Source organism: Berghia stephanieae, chromosome 7 (assembly GCF_034508935.2).
Source record: "Berghia stephanieae isolate SIO BIC M18660-M18661 chromosome 7, UCSD_Bste_1.3, whole genome shotgun sequence".
NCBI classification, from domain to species: Eukaryota; Metazoa; Mollusca; class Gastropoda; order Nudibranchia; family Aeolidiidae; genus Berghia; species Berghia stephanieae.
In genome coordinates, this window is record NC_088366.1 from 38,308,574 (window position 1) to 38,328,341 (window position 19,768).

Sequence of the window (19,768 nt, forward strand, 5' to 3'; positions counted from 1 at the left end):
GCTGTGCTAAAACAGCCGGACACCCCACCTTCTCCCTCTCTGTCAAAAAACAGTTTAGTCCCTTAACAGGGTTGCTAGATATTTTTTTGCAAAGTCGCAAAGGTATAAATTAAAAGTCGCAAAATTAAGAAAAAAAGTCGCAAACTTCGATATTCCTCTACCCCCTCCCCCACCCCCGTATGAATATAACTTAATTTATAGCTTGATAGTATTGTTCATTCTCTGGTCCTATCACATCGTCTCAGTTTTCCTTTTTAATCTAATAATTTGTTCGCTATTTTAACATTGTTCTTAATATTTTTGTTATAATATCTAAGATATAGCCCAAAATTTGTAGACCATAATAAAAAGTAGCCCAAAAAGTCGAAAGTCGCAAATTTATATTTTGTTTTTGGCGCAAACAGTATGAAAACGTAGCCCCATTCGCGACTTGTCCCCCAATTTGGCAACTCTGAGCCCTTATCATTAGTGCCGCGCTGAAGACCGGTCTAGACCGCGGTCCGACGGTCTTTTAGCTGTGAACCGAAGACCGGTCCCTTAGGGGAAGATCGGCGGCGGTCCTCACTTCTTATCACCTTTCAACTAGTGCGGGGCGGTCCTTGCAAGGACCACGGTCCTACGGTCTCGCGCCATAGCCTACTACTTCCCCAGCGCAGGGTTGCCAGATTATTTTTCAACAAAATGCCAGGGGAAGGCTCAAAAAATGCCAAAACACTCAAAAAGATGCCAAAGTCTGTTGACTCCCACCCCCACTAAGAAAACTACTCACTTCTGATAGACAATTTACTATCATATCCTGGTGGCTTGCGTGTTTTCTTTTCTTTTTCTTTTCTTTTTTTTTTTTTGTTTTTGTTTTTGTTTTTTTTTTGAATTATACTAAATTTCCTGTTGGGGTAATTATTTACCTACTGACTACTAAGTGGAGTGCTAAACCACTACACCACGGTTGGATTTTAAGAATGAAAAAGAAATGTGAAGATGTTTGTTTTTACGCGTTTAGAAATAATTAAGAAAAGGTGTCATTTGAAGTATAATATACAAGAAAAGAAAATGCCAAATGAAAATGCCAAATGCCAAATGATTTTTCTAATGCCAAACGGTTTTCAAAAATGCCAGATTTTTGGAATCTGGCATTTAAAATGCCAAACTGGCAACCCTGCCCCAGCGATTCGTTGCTTCGGTTGCCTATCTTCCACCAATCACCACCCATCCCACTTAATTAATCGCACCCACCCCCCTTTGCCATACACTAAACGACACAGACGACCATACAGGCAGACGACCACCAACCTCCACTCCGCAAACCGCCCTTTCGTGTGTGAGATGGGGGGAACAGGAGGCGCACGCCTTGGACGATTCCATTATACGGGGTAAATTTCAAAATTTACTACACCATAATGATCGCAATGACAATGATCTATGGTGAAGGCATGACCCCTCTTCTCTAATGGGTTATTGTTTGAAATGTATGTGACTACTAAAGATGTGTGTGTTTGTGTGTGTGTGTGTGTGTGTGTGTGTGTGTGTCGAACCTAGCAAGTAGCAAATCCGATTTTTTGTTTTCTTTTGTCCATCTCTTGTCACCACTCCTTTCTATCGCAGTGTTGTCATTTAAAATAATACAATAATATTAAAATTTCGTTGGTGTTTTTACTAATCAAATAATATGAGTTTCATTAGTTTCTTCCTTCCAAAAAACCCAGTTATAACGTCTGAATTTTAAAAAAGTCCAATAGAATATTTGGGGACCCCGATAGCTCAGTTGATAGAGCACTCTCTTTATACGCAAAGGGCCAGAGATCGATCCCGGGTGCAGTCGATTTTTTTCTGAATCCCTGTCTACTCAGCAATGAATGGGTAGCTGAGTTTGTTAGATCTGGCGAAAAGTCACCATCGACCCCTCTTATTACCTCATCCACCCCCTCTTATTATAACTTCACGTCTCTCTCTTACTCTTCAATGCTCGCTGCCCTCTAATGTGTGTGTGTGTGTGTGTGGGGGGGGGGGGGGGGTAGGAGTTGCGTGTGTGTATCAACGCCACGAACAACTCGATCAACGCCTTGGGCGATGCCATTATCTCCGTTAATGGGGATAAATTTCAAATTTTATTAAATTATCGAAGTAACAATGAAGTACGGTGAGCAAATAAAGAAGGCATCACCCCTCTTCTCTAATTAGGTTACAATTTGAAATGAGTGTGACTACTCCGTGTGTTTTACTCCTGTAGACCACGGTTTTCATCGTGTAGCGGTCTTTAACGGTTCAAGAATGAACGATCCCATGGTCTCAAAGGTCAAACCGGTTCGAATTTCCAACAGTCTCTCAGGAATGTTCAATGTCGAAAAGGACCGGTCCTAGGACCGGTCCTTGCGGTCTTCATTTCCCAAGGACCGTAGGACCGTGGTCCTTAAGCTTGCCAAGGACCGCCCCGCACTACTTATCATCTCTTCCGATGTAGGTGAATACACAGCTGTGTATTCAATCCATCGGTGGCTGAAGACACAGTTTCATAAATAAAACATAGATGCAGTATTGCCAGGTTGGCGGATTAATAACTCACGGTCTAACTCCCGCTCAATCAAAATCGAAACTCAGAATCTTCATGCCTTTAAAATGGAAACAGTTGCAAATAGTTGAGTATAGTTTAGTAACATAATTTTTTTTTTGAGACAATTTTTTTAAATTCTCTATTGTCTTCTGCCACTTTTCTACTCACTTCATCTCTTGTTGTTACCAACATAAGTGCCTGCTCCACTCACTTTTCTGAATTAAAAATTCACCCCAAATACCGGAGCATACTCAATGACTCAATGTCTCAATTGTTTCTATGTTATATGTTTGTGTTGAGAATATTGGCTATTAAGCTTAATTGCTGGCCAGCTAACTTCGCGGTGGTTGTGTGTTGGACCCGCGGTCTGAGTGAGGGCTCTAGGAATGAATGACCTGAGTTTGATACGAATTTTTCTGGGTTCGTGGATAGCTCATACGGTAGAGTTACGCTCTCACCGGCCAGGCGGAGTTGTCGTATCGATAAGGTCGCAGGTTCAAACCCCATCACCGCCGCGAAAATTTTTAATTCTCTATTGTCTTCTGACACTTTTCTACTCACTTCATCTCTGGTCGCAGGTGAAGTAGGATAAAGTTGGCCGATTTTGGCTGATTTCTGGCATAAAGTTGGCGGATTTTTGTAAAGGCACCTGGCAATACTGCATAGTTGGATAATGAGACTGGAGAATGGAGAACCACGGCCACGGCTTGGTTTAGGTGACCATGGCCCCTTATTGATAATGAATCGTCTTGTTAACTATTCAGATAGCTCTGAGGATGAAACCCAGATGGCAGATGACTCCTCAAGATCAGCAACCGAGACGGATTCGATGAATCATGTCTACACAGAGTTCAAAACATCACCAGCATACTTTGCTGACTACAACTACAACTTGCCTCGCTTGCATAATCATAATCAAAATGAAAGGTCTGCTCAGAAAAGATTGAAAAAAAATGAAGATCTGGAGTCCTCATTGAAATGTTTAGTTGATCGGTAATTTTTGTTACAAGATACTACAACTACAACCATCAACATATCATTCCTACCTCCAATACTAAATACTACAACTCACCACATCATCATTCTTAGACTTAGACGTCTAGCTAGTAGATACAAATACAACCACTAACACATCAGTTTAATTTTTGCAAGTCATAGTCATCGTCATGGGGGCCAAATGGCCATGTACCCAAAATCAGAAAAAAGGACTTTAGTTTTGTTGGTACATTTTCTTTTTGTACTAAAAGAAGGGTGTCCAAAGGGAATTAATGAACATTTTTGTGATGGTTTTGAAGAAAAAAATTTACCGATAGACACAATGTTAGCTTTTCTCACAAATATAGTTTACTTAATTTTACATTTTGTTGGCTTTCTTCTGGGAGGGTTACATAAACATTCTACAGTTGATTCCACTTAATCGCACATCCTCGGGAGTTTGGGTTAGTCTGTCGATTAAGCGAAGTGTGTGTGCGATTATGCTGAGAAGCTAAAAATAACATCTAAGCACCAGTTTTCAAATGCTATTTATGTAGGACCTCCCCCTCTGATTTTTCTGCGGGCTTGGGACCGAAATGTTTAAGATATGACCTCATTCGATGGTTGTTTTTATTTCCCCCGCTGTTTGTGGGTTTTATTTGGGGGGGGGGGGGGGGGGGGGGGGGAGGAGGAGAGGGATTCTTTTTTTTTCCATTCGTTTATCTTTTCTTTTTTTTTTTCATGTTTTATTGAGAAAAATTTGACATTGACATGTTTCCATCTCGAGAACCAGCCTTCTGATGGGGAGAAAGACGCGCCATGAGTTGATGCCAGTTCAGATGCCTTTTTGCTTAATTATTTGGTCTCCAGACAATCGAGCTCTTTGATTTAACTCCACATGACCAAGACATTTTCAACTATGCCTTGCTGGCCATCTCTCTGTCGTTTACATCCCAGATTTGATCCGTTACTCATTTAACTGCAACACCATCCTTGCTTTTTTTTAAGCAAATGAAAGACTTGGGTTCTTGATACACCACACTTTGTAGCTAGCCTTGTGTTTGCTTTGGAATTGATTCTGCATCTGCAATCAATTGAAGTTTCTGTTGAAGAGTGAGATGTCTGCACTTTGGGGAGGCCATTTCTGTAATGATGGTAAATTGTGATGACACAATTTGTTATAAGTGGTGCAGTCTTTTTGTTGGGTTTTTTTATCTTTCAATAAAGCAATGACCATATAAGGCCAAGGCTGTATAAAGCAATTCATTGGTTAAATTTTGATTTCTTTAAATCCATTTGTCGGTTTTATTCATTAAACAATTCAAAAGACTCACCTTTGAGTGTATCAATGTGGACAACGACTGTATGGATCAATCAAAAGATGAGATGCGAGTCTTTTCTGTAGTCCTTTCTTATTGTTCACGGCTCAGTAGAGGAAAACAATAATTGCAATCAAGTGGTCATGCATTGTAAACAAATGCTCGGCATTGAGTGGGCTGCGATCAGGTTTCACACCTCTTGATGCAGACAGCGAGTGCGGAGTCAAATAGTCCGTCGTGAAGGGTAATCCTTAGTTGTCAACGAGCATTGAGCTTCTGACATAGTAGGGGCCAGAGAGACAGTAGAATCGCAATGAGGAGGTTATTACGCACATTTATGATATCAACGTGAGAAAATGGTCCAATCAGAAACGCATTTTCATTACTTTTTTGTGTATTTTTTAAAGATATTTTTCTCCAATCAAGATGGAATCAAGGTGTAGCGATTTAGCGGAGAAGGTGTTCGATTAAGTGGGGCGATTTATATAGAAAAAATTCCTTTTTTCGGGAATGTGTAGTGTATAAGCAGAGTGTGCAATTAAGTGGAGTGAACTGTATTTGATTTATTGTCTACAAGGTTAGGGTATTTTTTTAAAAAGAACGTCTAATGCAGCATTTTTTCCATGTCTTATGGATGATCATTTGCTGTAGGTTAAGGTGCATACTTGTTTCCAGGAAAAGTTTATTAGTTTCTTTATTATAGTGTCAGTTTGTTAATGTTCCGTTCTCCCAGTCAATGTAAGGAAGATGAAAGTCACCACTGATGAAAAGATTTGAATTTAAGGTCTTCATGGCAAGTATATCATCATCGTCATCCCTACCACCACTACTACAACCACATGGTTATCCCTTCAACCCTACTATTAAATTACAACTTCCACATTCATCATACTACTATAACAACCACCACATCATCATCACTTCCTTCACACAACAACAACCTCTACTTCATCGTCCTTACCTCCACTACTATTACAACAAGCATATCATCACTGTCATCATCCTTACCACCTGGACTACAACAATCACCACATTATTTTTCTGAAGAAATCATATAATTTAGCAGTTTAGTTTTGGAGTTAATTTTAATCCAAACCAATCCAAAATAGTTGCAGCTTCATGTGATGAAGATTGAGGCAACTGGATGTGGTGGGGTAGCATCGGTGTATATATCTATATAGGCCTACTATACTATTGTTTTAAGCTCTGCTTTTTAAAGTGAAATGTGGGGAGTGGTGTTGTATTTTCATATGGTTTCATCCTAATTAGAGTAGATTTTAATTTTAAATGTGGAAATTCCTGTTTCAAATTTTGATTCTTTCGCGTTATGTTTAAAATTCCTGTAAAAACTCTCTTCACGTAATCCTATTTAGTGTAAATTAAAAGGAAATACACATTTGTAGGTTATACTAGAATGACTGGTCATGATCTGAAACCGATAATCTCTTCTATATTACTTATTGTGACTAGACATTTTATCCCTTGTACTAATACTAGTATTACAACAATAACAGCAACTATGACTACTACTACTACTACTACTACTACTACTACTACTACTACTACTACTACTACTACTACTACTACTACTACTACTACTACTACTACTACTACTACTACTACTACTACTACTACTACTACTACTACTACTACTACTACTACTACCACTACTTTGACAACCAACACCATTATCATCATGGGCATCGGCATCATCATCATCAAGCATCATATCATCATCGTGCGGCTATGTGGTCATTTGGTATGACACTCGCTTTCGGATCGGAAGGCCTTGGGTTCAAGCCTTGCTCAGCTCATAGTTGAGTCCTTGGAGAAGGCTCTTTACTCACATTCTTCCACCGACTCAGGTGTAAAATGAGTACCTGGCCGTTAACAGCGTTATCTCTGTCCGAAAAAATTGTAATATCGCCTAACAGGCATCATGTTCCGTCCTACATGTTAAATATTGCTGTTGGCCAGGGACCCCTTGTAAAGCGCTTTGAGCACATTTAGTGGATATTGCGCTATATAAAATTCAATCATAACCATAATAATTGTTATCATTGTCATCAACAGTTTTGAATGTCATTTTTTTCAAATATTGTGATCAATTTTCTTTAGCCAGAAGATTCCAGAAAAAGCAATTAAAGATGAGCTTAGTGTTCCAAGGGCAATCCACTCCATGTTTACTGACTCTGAGAGTGCTGACTATGACTGGCAAGATGACCCGGCCAAACATGGACACAGAGTTCGATCTTTTCCACATGTCCAGGGAAATTGGGCCACTCATGTCTTCATTCCTGGTAGTTATTTTATGTTTTATTGAACAGAATTTGGTAATGACCATTACTTACAATAATCAGGGCTGAGAATCTTCTGCCTCAAGGTGGATTTCCGCCTAAATGGTAGTTTATCTCTGCCCATCCCCATCACAATTCCTCCTTTTTCAAATTTTTTTTTGATAAATAAACAGTGATTTTGAGAATTTCTCAGAAATTTGCCATGTCAAACATTTTCCTCAAAACCACAAAATCACAAATCATGTCTTGTGTCATATTTTGACACCTGTGCTCAGTCTCGTGAAATTTGGTGACGGTCCCGTTTTTATGACGTCGGGCCAGACAGAATGGCACCGGATGTCACAATTGACACAGAAGACCAGTGGTATTCTTTAATTAGCTAGTTGATGGTTGAATGGGAAGGGGAGGGACAAATCTTCTGGATTTTTTTTTCTCTGTTGTAGGTACCTATTGCCTTTTTAATCTCTCTCTCTCTCTCTCTCTCTCTCTCTCTCTCTCTCTCTCTCTCTCTCTCTCTCTCTCTCTCTCTCTCTCTCTCTCTCTCTCAACCATCCATTAAATCATCTGGTTGTACAGAGATAATATATTAGAATAAAGCAAGACCACTACTACTACAGCCACCACCACATCATCAACCCAACTACCACTCCTTCAACCACCATCACATCATCATCCCTACCACCACTACTACTACAACCACTATCACATCATCATCTCTAAGACCACTACTACAATCACCACCACATCATCCCTACCACCACTCCTACTACAACCACCACCACACCATCATCCTTACCACCATTACTACTACAGATACCACCACATCATCATTCCTACCAAAACTACCACTACAACCACCACGATATCATCAACCCTACTACCACTACTATAACCACCACCACACAATCATCCATACAACCACTACTACTACAATTCCTACCACCGCTACTACTACAACCACCACCACACAATCATCCATATGACCACTACTACTACTACAATCACTACCACACCATCCCTACCACCACTACTACTACAACCACCACTACATTACCTCATCATCCCTACTACAACCACCAAATGTAATTACACTTTCAACTTTTGAAATTCCACTGAGTCGTGTTAGAAATTGCTGCTAGACAAATTTTGGATTGCATCTCAGTGAAATTTAGTGTAATTCAAATTTATAGGTTATGGTTGCATGGATGGGTCACGATCTTCACGGTGAAAAATTTCCTCCTTTTTTGTGACCAGTCATTCTCACCCCTGAATAATTAATTAGTAGATGGAACATAGTAAAAATCTTGTTTAACAGTGATGTTAATCTTCCGGGGAATTCCAAGGTAAAAATTTACCATGTCAAACATTTTCCTCCACAAAAGCTCAAGTCTTTCAGTGGTGCAATTCCGAAAAAAATTACCATCTTGTCTTGTGTCATATTGTGACTCTTGTGCTTAAAGTTTTAAAATTATATCACCATCACTTCATTGTGGCGCGTGCATAGTTGGTAGACATGTTTTTGCAAATTAGCTGCGTCCGGCACAATTTTCATATCATACAGTTGAACTCCCACGACTGATGATATGACAGCGGGCACTATCTGAAAAGACAGGGCATAGCATTGGCTATTAATGTTGAACTAGATTTGAACATCGTAAGATAATAGTGTGGAGCCCAGGGTGGCCAAAGCCATTTCGGCACTGGGTTGGGTCTCCATTTCATCACATATCTGGGTGGGTCATTCATTTTGGCTCGACAGCCGGATGGTCCAGTGATAGTAGTCAACAGGAATTACTCCTTTGACCCATGATGTGCCTCAAGAACCCCCCACCAATGTCAAGGCAGTGATCCACTAGGGGTGATAGTACAGCAGGCATGCCTACCATCCTGGAATTTCCGGATTTGTCCCGGAAATTTGAAAACAATAATGGCTGTCCCGAAAATACGGAAGTTTACTTTTTGTCCCGGAAATAATTGACCACTTTTTTTCCAACTTGAATTAAGAAGTTTATGCAGTTGAACTACTCTGTCATCATCATCATCCCTATCACCACAACTACATCTTCATCTTTACCATCACCAAAACTACCACATCATCATAATCTCTACCACCACAACTACAACAATCACCACCACCACCACGTCATAATCTCTACCACTACTACTACAGTCCACCACCACAACTACAACCGCCATCACCGTATCATCATCTCTACCACACAACTACAACATTATTATTATTATTATTTGTTGTTGTTGTTGTTATGCTATATGTTATATTGATAATATCAATGAAAACTTTTTTTGTGTGAATCATCAGTCCTTTAAGTTTGGGTGCTTTGCACCTTCGGTTTTGTGGATCCACTTTTCCCTCTGAAACCATGATTATCAATTCCCACCTATGATATATTTTTAAAACGCCTGAAGACATACCTTTTCACTCAATACTTCCTCGATTGATTTTAAAAAAAAATGTATTTTAAGTAATGATGATGCCTTGTTAATGCTTGTGTTGTTTTGATATTGCTTGATTTGGTCTTGCAGTATTATTGTATTCTATGAAAACAACTTCTAGTTGTTTTTAAGCACTTTGAGGTTCTGATGAAGGCACTCTACAAATATGCTTATTATTATTGTCTGCATACAACTCATGAAAGGAAAGGGGACTGTTGAATTTAGAGGGATTCGATTGGATTTGAGGGGAATTCCAGGGGAGTTCTGATACACAAATTTTTAATAGATTTCCAATACTAATTTGTTCACTTTCTCCCTCTTATAAAAAAATGTACAAGTTTCGTTCATCTCACAATGTCAATATTAAAAAAAAAAAAATCTTTAAAATGGTTCTTAAATGGTGTGTCCTTAAAACTGACCAATTGTCTTTTGCTTTGTATATATTTTTTGACACATTATATATTTTATCTCCTGTTCTTGTAAAGTGGATAAAGATGAAAGACTGATGAGATTCGTCTGCCAGTTACTCAATGTGTTTGAGCCATTGTCGTTTGTAATCCTGCCCGAGTTTCACATCAGCCTGTCTAGAACGGTTGTGGTTCGTCATCACTGGATTGAACCCCTGGTGGACAGTCTGAAGGATGGACTCTCTCCCCAGAAAAGGTATTACTGTGACACATAGTGCAATTAGATAGACGTAATTTTCAAGACACTTAATAATAATAATAATCATAATAATAATAATCAAAATGATAATAATAATGATAATGATAATAATAATAATAATAATAATAATAATAATAATATATAATAATAATAAAAAATAATAATAATAATAATAATAATAATAATAACAATAATAATGATAATAATAATAATAATAATAATAATAATAATAATAATAATAATAATAATAATAATAATAATAACAATAATAATGATAATAATAATAATCATAATAATAATAATAATAATAATAATAATAATAATAATAATAATAATAATAATAATAATAATAATAATAATAATGATAACAATAATAATAATAATAATAATAATAATAATAATAATAATAATAATAATGATAATAATAATAATAATAGTATTTTGAAATATCATCAGTAAAGTTCAGAAAAAAACAATTAAGAAAATGGGGGTGAACACATAAACTGAATTTGTTTGTGCCAACATGTACTGAGTAACAAGTCCAATATCTGGTACAATCAGCTGATTTCGAGTGGGCCAACTTCCATGGGATCATCTAGCAACGATATAGTAAACAATAGCGAGCAGAGAATAATTTATCGGAACATTAAGACTGACATAATGATAACAGCTGAAATTTTAAAGAAGAAGACTAAGGAATGTCAAAATACATATGAAGAAGGAATCTGTAATTTGTACCCCCCATCTGAAAATAAACCCTGATTGAATCGACGATTGAATTGATCTTATAAATAATAATAACTCAATGTCTACTTAGTTCGATGTTCAACTATGGATGAAGTTTCGCAACATTGCCGCGCTATTGACAATTATCGTTTACAAACGCGCGAATAATAATAGTCTTCTTCTTCTTTCAGCTTATCCTGCATTTTGCAGGGTTGCCATAATGAATGCCACATCTCCATGCATCATCTTCCTCCAGGCCCAACTGTTCAACTATGGATGAAGTTTCGCAACATTGCCGCGCTATTGACAATTATCGTTTACAAACGCGAATAATAATAGTCTTCTTCTTCTTTCAGCTTATCCTGCATTTTGCAGGGTTGCCATAATGAATGCCACATCTCCATGCATCATCTTCCTCCAGGCCCAGTTCTTTCATATTTCCTTTACCTTATCCCACCATCTTTTGGAATTCCTTTTTCGTCTTTCCCACTAATTGCAAGTCCAATACTTTCCTTCCATCATCATCAGTACCACAACTACTACTGCAACCACCGCCACCACCACATCATCATCACTACAACTACAACGACCATTACTATTACAACCACCATCACTACCACAACTACTACAACCACCACCATCACATCATCATCACTACCACTACTACTCCATTACTACTACACCACCACTGCCACATCATCATCACTCTCACATCTACTACAACCACCACCACCACATCATCATCACTACTACTACTACAACACCACAACCACATCATCATCACGACCTATGCTACTACAACCACCACGACATCATTATCACTACCACTAGTACTACAACCACCACCACCACATCATCATTACGACTACTACTACAACCACCACCACCACATCATCATCACTACTACTACTACAACCACCACAACCACATCATCATCACGACCTATGCTACTACAACCACCACGACATCATTATCACTACCACTAGTACTACAACCACCACCACCACATCATCATTACGACTACTACTACAACCACCACCACCACATCATCACTACCAATAATACTGCAACCACCACCACCACATCACTGCAACTACCACTACTACTACAACCACCACTACAACATCAACATCACTACCACTACTACTACAACCATCACCACCACATCATCACTACCACCACTACTACTATAACCACCACCACCACATCATCATTACCACTACTACAACAACCGTCACCAACACATCATCATTGCTACTACTACTACAACCACTACCACCACCACATCATTATCACAACCACTAAAACAACTACAACCATCACCACCACATCATCACTACCACCACTACTACTATAACCACCACCATCACCACCACATCATCATTACCACTACTACAACAACCGTCACCAGCACATCATCATTGCTACTACTACTACAACCACTACCACCACCACATCCTTATCACAACCACTAAAACAACTACAACCACCACCACATCATCATCACTACCACTACCATTTGTACTACAACCACCATTACCACCACTACTACAACCACCACCACATTATCATCACGAACATTTGTACTACAACCACCATCACCACCACATCATCATCACTACCACTACTACTACAACCACCATCACCACCACATCATCATCACTACCACTACTACTACAAGCACCACCACCACCTCATCTTCATCACTACCACCACCACTGCTACTACAACCACCACCACCACATCATCATCACTACAACTACTACTACAACAACCACCACTACAACATTATCATCATCACTACCACTACTACTGCAACCAATAGCACCACATCATCATCACGACCACTACTACAAAACCACCACCACCACCACATCATCATCATTACCACTACTACAACAACCGCCACCACCACATCATCATTGCTACTACTACTACAACCACTACCACCACCACATCATTATCACAACCACTAAAACTACTACAACCACCACCACATCATCATCACTACCACTACAACTACAAGCACTACCACCACCTCATCTTCATCACTACCACCACCACTGCTACTACAACCACCCCCACCACATCATCATCACTACAACTACTACTACTACAACAACAACCACCACTACAACATTATCATCATCACTACCACTACTACTACAACCGATAGCACCACATCATCATCACGACCACTACTACTACAACCACCACCATCACTACCACTACTACTACAACCACCACCATCACTACCACTACTACTACAACCACCACCACCACCACCACATCATCATCATTACCACTACTACAACAACCGCCACCACCACATCATCATTGCTACTACTACTACAACCAGTACCACCAACACATCATTATCACAACCACTAAAACTACTACAACCACCACCACATCATCATCACTACCACTACTACTACAAGCACCACCACCACATCATCTTCATCACTACCACCACCACTGCTACTACAACCACCACTACCACATCATTATCACTACCACTACTACTACAACCACCATCACCCACACATGATCATCACTACCATACTACTACAACCACCACCACCACATCATCATCACTACAACCACCACTACAACATCATCATCATCACTACCACTACTACTGCAACCAATAGCACCACATCATCATCACGACCACTACTACTACAACCACCACCATCACTACCATTACTACTACAACCACCACCACCACCACATCATCATCATTACCACTACTACTGCTACAACCACCGCCACCACATTATCATCACTACCACGACTACTACTACAACCACCACCACGTCATCATCACTACCACTACTACTACAACCACCACCATCACTACCATTACTACTACAACCACCACCACCACCACATCATCATCATTACCACTACTACTGCTACAACCACCGCCACCACATTATCATCACTACCACGACTACTACTACAACCACCACCACGTCATCATCACTACCACTACTACTACAACCACCACTACCACATCATCATCACCACCATTTGTACTACAACCACCATCACCACCACATTAACAACACTACCACCACTACTACAACCACCACCACATCATTATCATCACGACCACAACTACTACAACCACTATACCACAACCACATCATCATCACTACAACTACTACTTCAACCAGCACCATCACCATATCATCATCACTGCCACTACTACTATAACAACAACCACTATCACTTCATCATCACTACTACTATTACAACCACCAACACCACATCATCCTCACTACCACCAGTACTACAATCTCTACCATCAGGTTTTGGCGCTTTAATTCATTTGAAATAAGGAAACTGGGATTTTATTTGTGAATATGTTTATGTATCATAATATAATTCTAATCAGTTATCTATTTAGAACTATACAATATGTAAACACAATGCCAAATACATTCCAATTCCTTTTTCTTGTGTGCGGAAATTCCTCTTTCGGCATTTAAATTCCTACGAGTGGTGTCTGAAACTCCTGTGAGCCAAATTTTAAGTTGGCGTCTCTGTTGATACATTCTTCACTTCTAATTCTAATTCATTCATTTCTCACTTTATCTTTTCTTATCCAACCAGGTGACCATCTCAACATCCTCATTTCTGCCATCTCAACTTCTTTATCATGTTTCTTTATTGTAGCTGCTATCTCTAGTCCACATAACATTGCTGGTCTTGCAACTGTTGTAGATATTTCCCCCTTCAGCTTTGCGGAAATTCGTTTGTCACACATAGCTTCAGTTACCATCCTCCAATTATTCCAGCCTACCTGTATCCTCCATCTCATTGACCCCATCTCCTTGAACAGTTGTTCCTAAGCATTTGAATTGGTTTGTCTCTGGCACATCCTCTTCTCCTATCTTTATTTGTGGTTCTGCTCTCTGTTGTCCGATGCACAAATACTCTGTCTTCGCTCTGCTTACCCTTAATCCCCTCCTTTCCAACACCCGTCTCCAACCCCCCAGTTCCTTTTCCGCCGCAGTTTTTGTATCATTCAAAAGTACTACATCATCCGCATACATCATGTTCCATTGTGCCTCTCGCTGAATGGGTTCTGTGAATAATAATAGTAATGATAATAATAATAATAATAATAATAATAATAATAATAATAATAATAATAATAATAATAATAATAATAATAATAAAATAATAATGATAATAATAATAATAATAATAATAATAATAATAATAGTAATAATAATAATAATAATAATAATAATAATAATAATAATAATAATAATAATAATAATAATAATAATAATAATAATAATAATAGTAATAATAATAATAATAATAATAGTATTTTGAAATATCATCAGTAAAGTTCAGAAAAAAACAATTAAGAAAATGGGGGTGAACTCATAAACTGAATTTGTTTGTGCCAACGTGTACTGAGTAACAAGTCCAATATCTGGTACAATCAGCTGATTTCGAGTGGGCCAACTTCCATGGGATCATCTAGCAACGATATAGTAAACAATAGCGAGCAGAGAATAATTTATCGGAACATTAAGACTGACATAATGATAACAGCTGAAATTTTTAAAGAAGAAGACTAAGGAATGTCAAAATACATATGAAGAAGGAATCTGTAATTTGTACCCCCCATCTGAAAATAAAACCCTGATTGAATCGACGATTGAATTGATCTTATAAATAATAATAACTCAATGTCTACTTAGTTCGATGTTCAACTATGGATGAAGTTTCGCAACATTGCCGCGCTATTGACAATTATCGTTTACAAACGCGAATAATAATAGTCTTCTTCTTCTTTCAGCTTATCCTGCATTTTGCAGGGTTGCCATAATGAATGCCACATCTCCATGCATCATCTTCCTCCAGGCCCAACTGTTCAACTATGGATGAAGTTTCGCAACATTGCCGCGCTATTGACAATTATCGTTTACAAACGCGAATAATAATAGTCTTCTTCTTCTTTCAGCTTATCCTGCATTTTGCAGGGTTGCCATAATGAATGCCACATCTCCATGCATCATCTTCCTCCAGGCCCAGTTCTTTCATATTTCCTTTACCTTATCCCACCATCTTTTGGAATTCCTTTTTCGTCTTTCCCACTAATTGCAAGTCCAATACTTTCCTTCCATCATCATCAGTACCACAACTACTACTGCAACCACCGCCACCACCACATCATCATCACTACAACTACAACGACCATTACTATTACAACCACCATCACTACCACAACTACTACAACCACCACCATCACATCATCATCACTACCACTACTACTCCATTACTACTACACCACCACTGCCACATCATCATCACTCTCACATCTACTACAACCACCACCACCACATCATCATCACTACTACTACTACAACCACCACAACCACATCATCATCACGACCTATGCTACTACAACCACCACGACATCATTATCACTACCACTAGTACTACAACCACCACCACCACATCATCATTACGACTACTACTACAACCACCACCACCACATCATCACTACCAATAATACTACAACCACCACCACCACATCACTGCAACTACCACTACTACTACAACCACCACTACAACATCAACATCACTACCACTACTACTACAACCATCACCACCACATCATCACTACCACCACTACTACTATAACCACCACCACCACATCATCATTACCACTACTACAACAACCGTCACCAACACATCATCATTGCTACTACTACTACAACCACTACCACCACCACATCCTTATCACAACCACTAAAACAACTACAACCACCACCACCACATCATCACTACCACCACTACTACTATAACCCACCACATCACCACCACATCATCATTACCACTACTACAACAACCGTCACCAGCACATCATCATTGCTACTACTACTACAACCACTACCACCACCACATCCTTATCACAACCACTAAAACAACTACAACCACCACCACATCATCATCACTACCACTACCATTTGTACTACAACCACCATTACCACCACTACTACAACCACCACCACATTATCATCACGAACATTTGTACTACAACCACCATCACCACCACATCATCATCACTACCACTACTACTACAACCACCATCACCACCACATCATCATCACTACCACTACTACTACAAGCACCACCACCACCTCATCTTCATCACTACCACCACCACTGCTACTACAACCACCACCACCACATCATCATCACTACAACTACTACTACTACTACAACAACCACCACTACAACATTATCATCATCACTACCACTACTACTACAACCAATAGCACCACATCATCATCACGACCACTACTACTACAACCACCACCACCACCACATCATCATCATTACCACTACTACAACAACCGCCACCACCACATCATCATTGCTACTACTACTACAACCACTATCACCACCACATCATTATCACAACCACTAAAACTACTACAACCACCACCACATCATCATCACTACCACTACAACTACAAGCACTACCACCACCTCATCTTCATCACTACCACCACCACTGCTACTACAACCACCCCCACCACATCATCATCACTACAACTACTACTACTACAACAACAACCACACTACAACATTATCATCATCACTACCACTACTACTACAACCGATAGCACCACATCATCATCACGACCACTACTACTACAACCACCACCATCACTACCACTACTACTACAACCACCACCATCACTACCACTACTACTACAACCACCACCACCACCACCACCACATCATCATCATTACCACTACTACAACAACCGCCACCACCACATCATCATTGCTACTACTACTACAACCACTACCACCACCACATCATTATCACAACCACTAAAACTACTACAACCACCACCACATCATCATCACTACCACTACTACTACAAGCACCACCACCACATCATCTTCATCACTACCACCACCACTGCTACTACAACCACCACTACCACATCATTATCACTACCACTACTACTACAACCACCATCACCACCACATCATCATCACTACCACTACTACTACAACCACCACCACCACATCATCACTACCAATAATACTGCAACCACCACCACCACATCACTGCAACTACCACTACTACTACAACCACCACTACAACATCAACATCACTACCACTACTACTACAACCATCACCACCACATCATCACTACCACCACTACTACTATAACCACCACCACCACATCATCATTACCACTACTACAACAACCGTCACCAACACATCATCATTGCTACTACTACTACAACCACTACCACCACCACATCATTATCACAACCACTAAAACAACTACAACCATCACCACCACATCATCACTACCACCACTACTACTATAACCACCACACATCACCACCACATCATCATTACCACTACTACAACAACCGTCACCAGCACATCATCATTGCTACTACTACTACAACCACTACCACCACCACATCCTTATCACAACACACTAAAACAACTACAACCACCACCACATCATCATCACACCACTACCATATTTGTACTACAACCACCATTACCACCACTACTACAACCACCAACCACATTATCATCACGAACATTTGTACTACAACCACCATCACCACACCACATCATCATCACTACACTACTACTACAACCACCACACCACCACATCATCATCACTACCACTACTACTACAAAGCACCACCACCACCTACTTCACCACTACCACCACACTGCTAACTACAACCACACCACCACATCATCATCATACAACTACTACTACTACACACACACCACCACTACAACATTATCATCATCACTACACTACATACTACAACCAATAGCACCACATCATCATCACGACCACTACTACTACAACCACCCACCACCACATCATCATCATTACCACTACTACAACAACCGCCACCACCACATCATCATTGCTACTACTACTACAACCACTATCACACACACATCATTATCACAACCACTAAAAACTACTACACCACACACCACATCATCATCACTACCACATACAACTACAAGCACTACCACCACCTCATCTTCATCACTACCACCACCACTGCTACTACAACCACCCCCACCACATCATCATCACTACAACTACTACTACTACAACAACCACCACTACAATTATCATCATCACACTACCACTACTACTACAACCGATAGCACCACATCATCATCACGACCACTACTACTACAACCACCACCATCACTACCACTACTACTACAACCACCACCATCACTACCACTACTACTACAACCACCACCACACCACACATCATCATCATTACCACTACTACAACAACCGCCACCACCACATCATCATGCTACTACTACTACAACCACTACCACCACCACATCATTATCACAACCACTAAAACTACTACAACCACCACCACATCATCATCACTACCACTACTACTACAAGCACCACCACCACATCATCTTCATCACTACCACCACCACTGCTACTACAACCACCACTACCACATCATTATCACTACCACTACTACTACAACCACCATCACCACCACATCATCATCACTACCACTACTACTACAACCACCACCACCACATCATCATCACTACAACCACCACTACAACATCATCATCATCATCACTACCACTACTACTGCAACCAATAGCACCACATCATCATCACGACCACTACTACTACAACCACCACCATCACTACCATTACTACTACAACCACCACCACCACCACATCATCATCATT

The 19,768-nt window shown here is 39.6% G+C and overlaps 1 protein-coding gene across 12 annotated transcripts in view; it reads left to right on the top strand.

Moving 5' to 3' along the window:
• The first annotated feature begins 3,205 nt into the window (after positions 1–3,205).
• Positions 3,206–19,768, top strand: part of LOC144977199 (U6 snRNA phosphodiesterase 1-like) — a 79,606-nt gene continuing 63,043 nt past the window's right edge. For 10 of the 12 annotated variants that reach the window (XR_013646263.1, XR_013646262.1, XR_013646264.1 and 7 more), the window contains exons 1-3: positions 3,206–3,541; positions 6,961–7,142; positions 10,079–10,256. Coding sequence is in view for 6 of the 12 variants with exons in the window: in XM_078922149.1 (XP_078778275.1) it covers positions 3,222–3,541; positions 6,961–7,142; positions 10,079–10,256 (680 nt within the window). In the remaining 6 variants the exon portion in view is untranslated. Of the gene's footprint in view, positions 3,542–4,302; positions 5,636–6,960; positions 7,143–10,078; positions 10,257–19,768 lie in introns of those variants that run through there. The other 2 variants (XM_078922152.1, XM_078922154.1) reach the window with 2 other exon arrangements.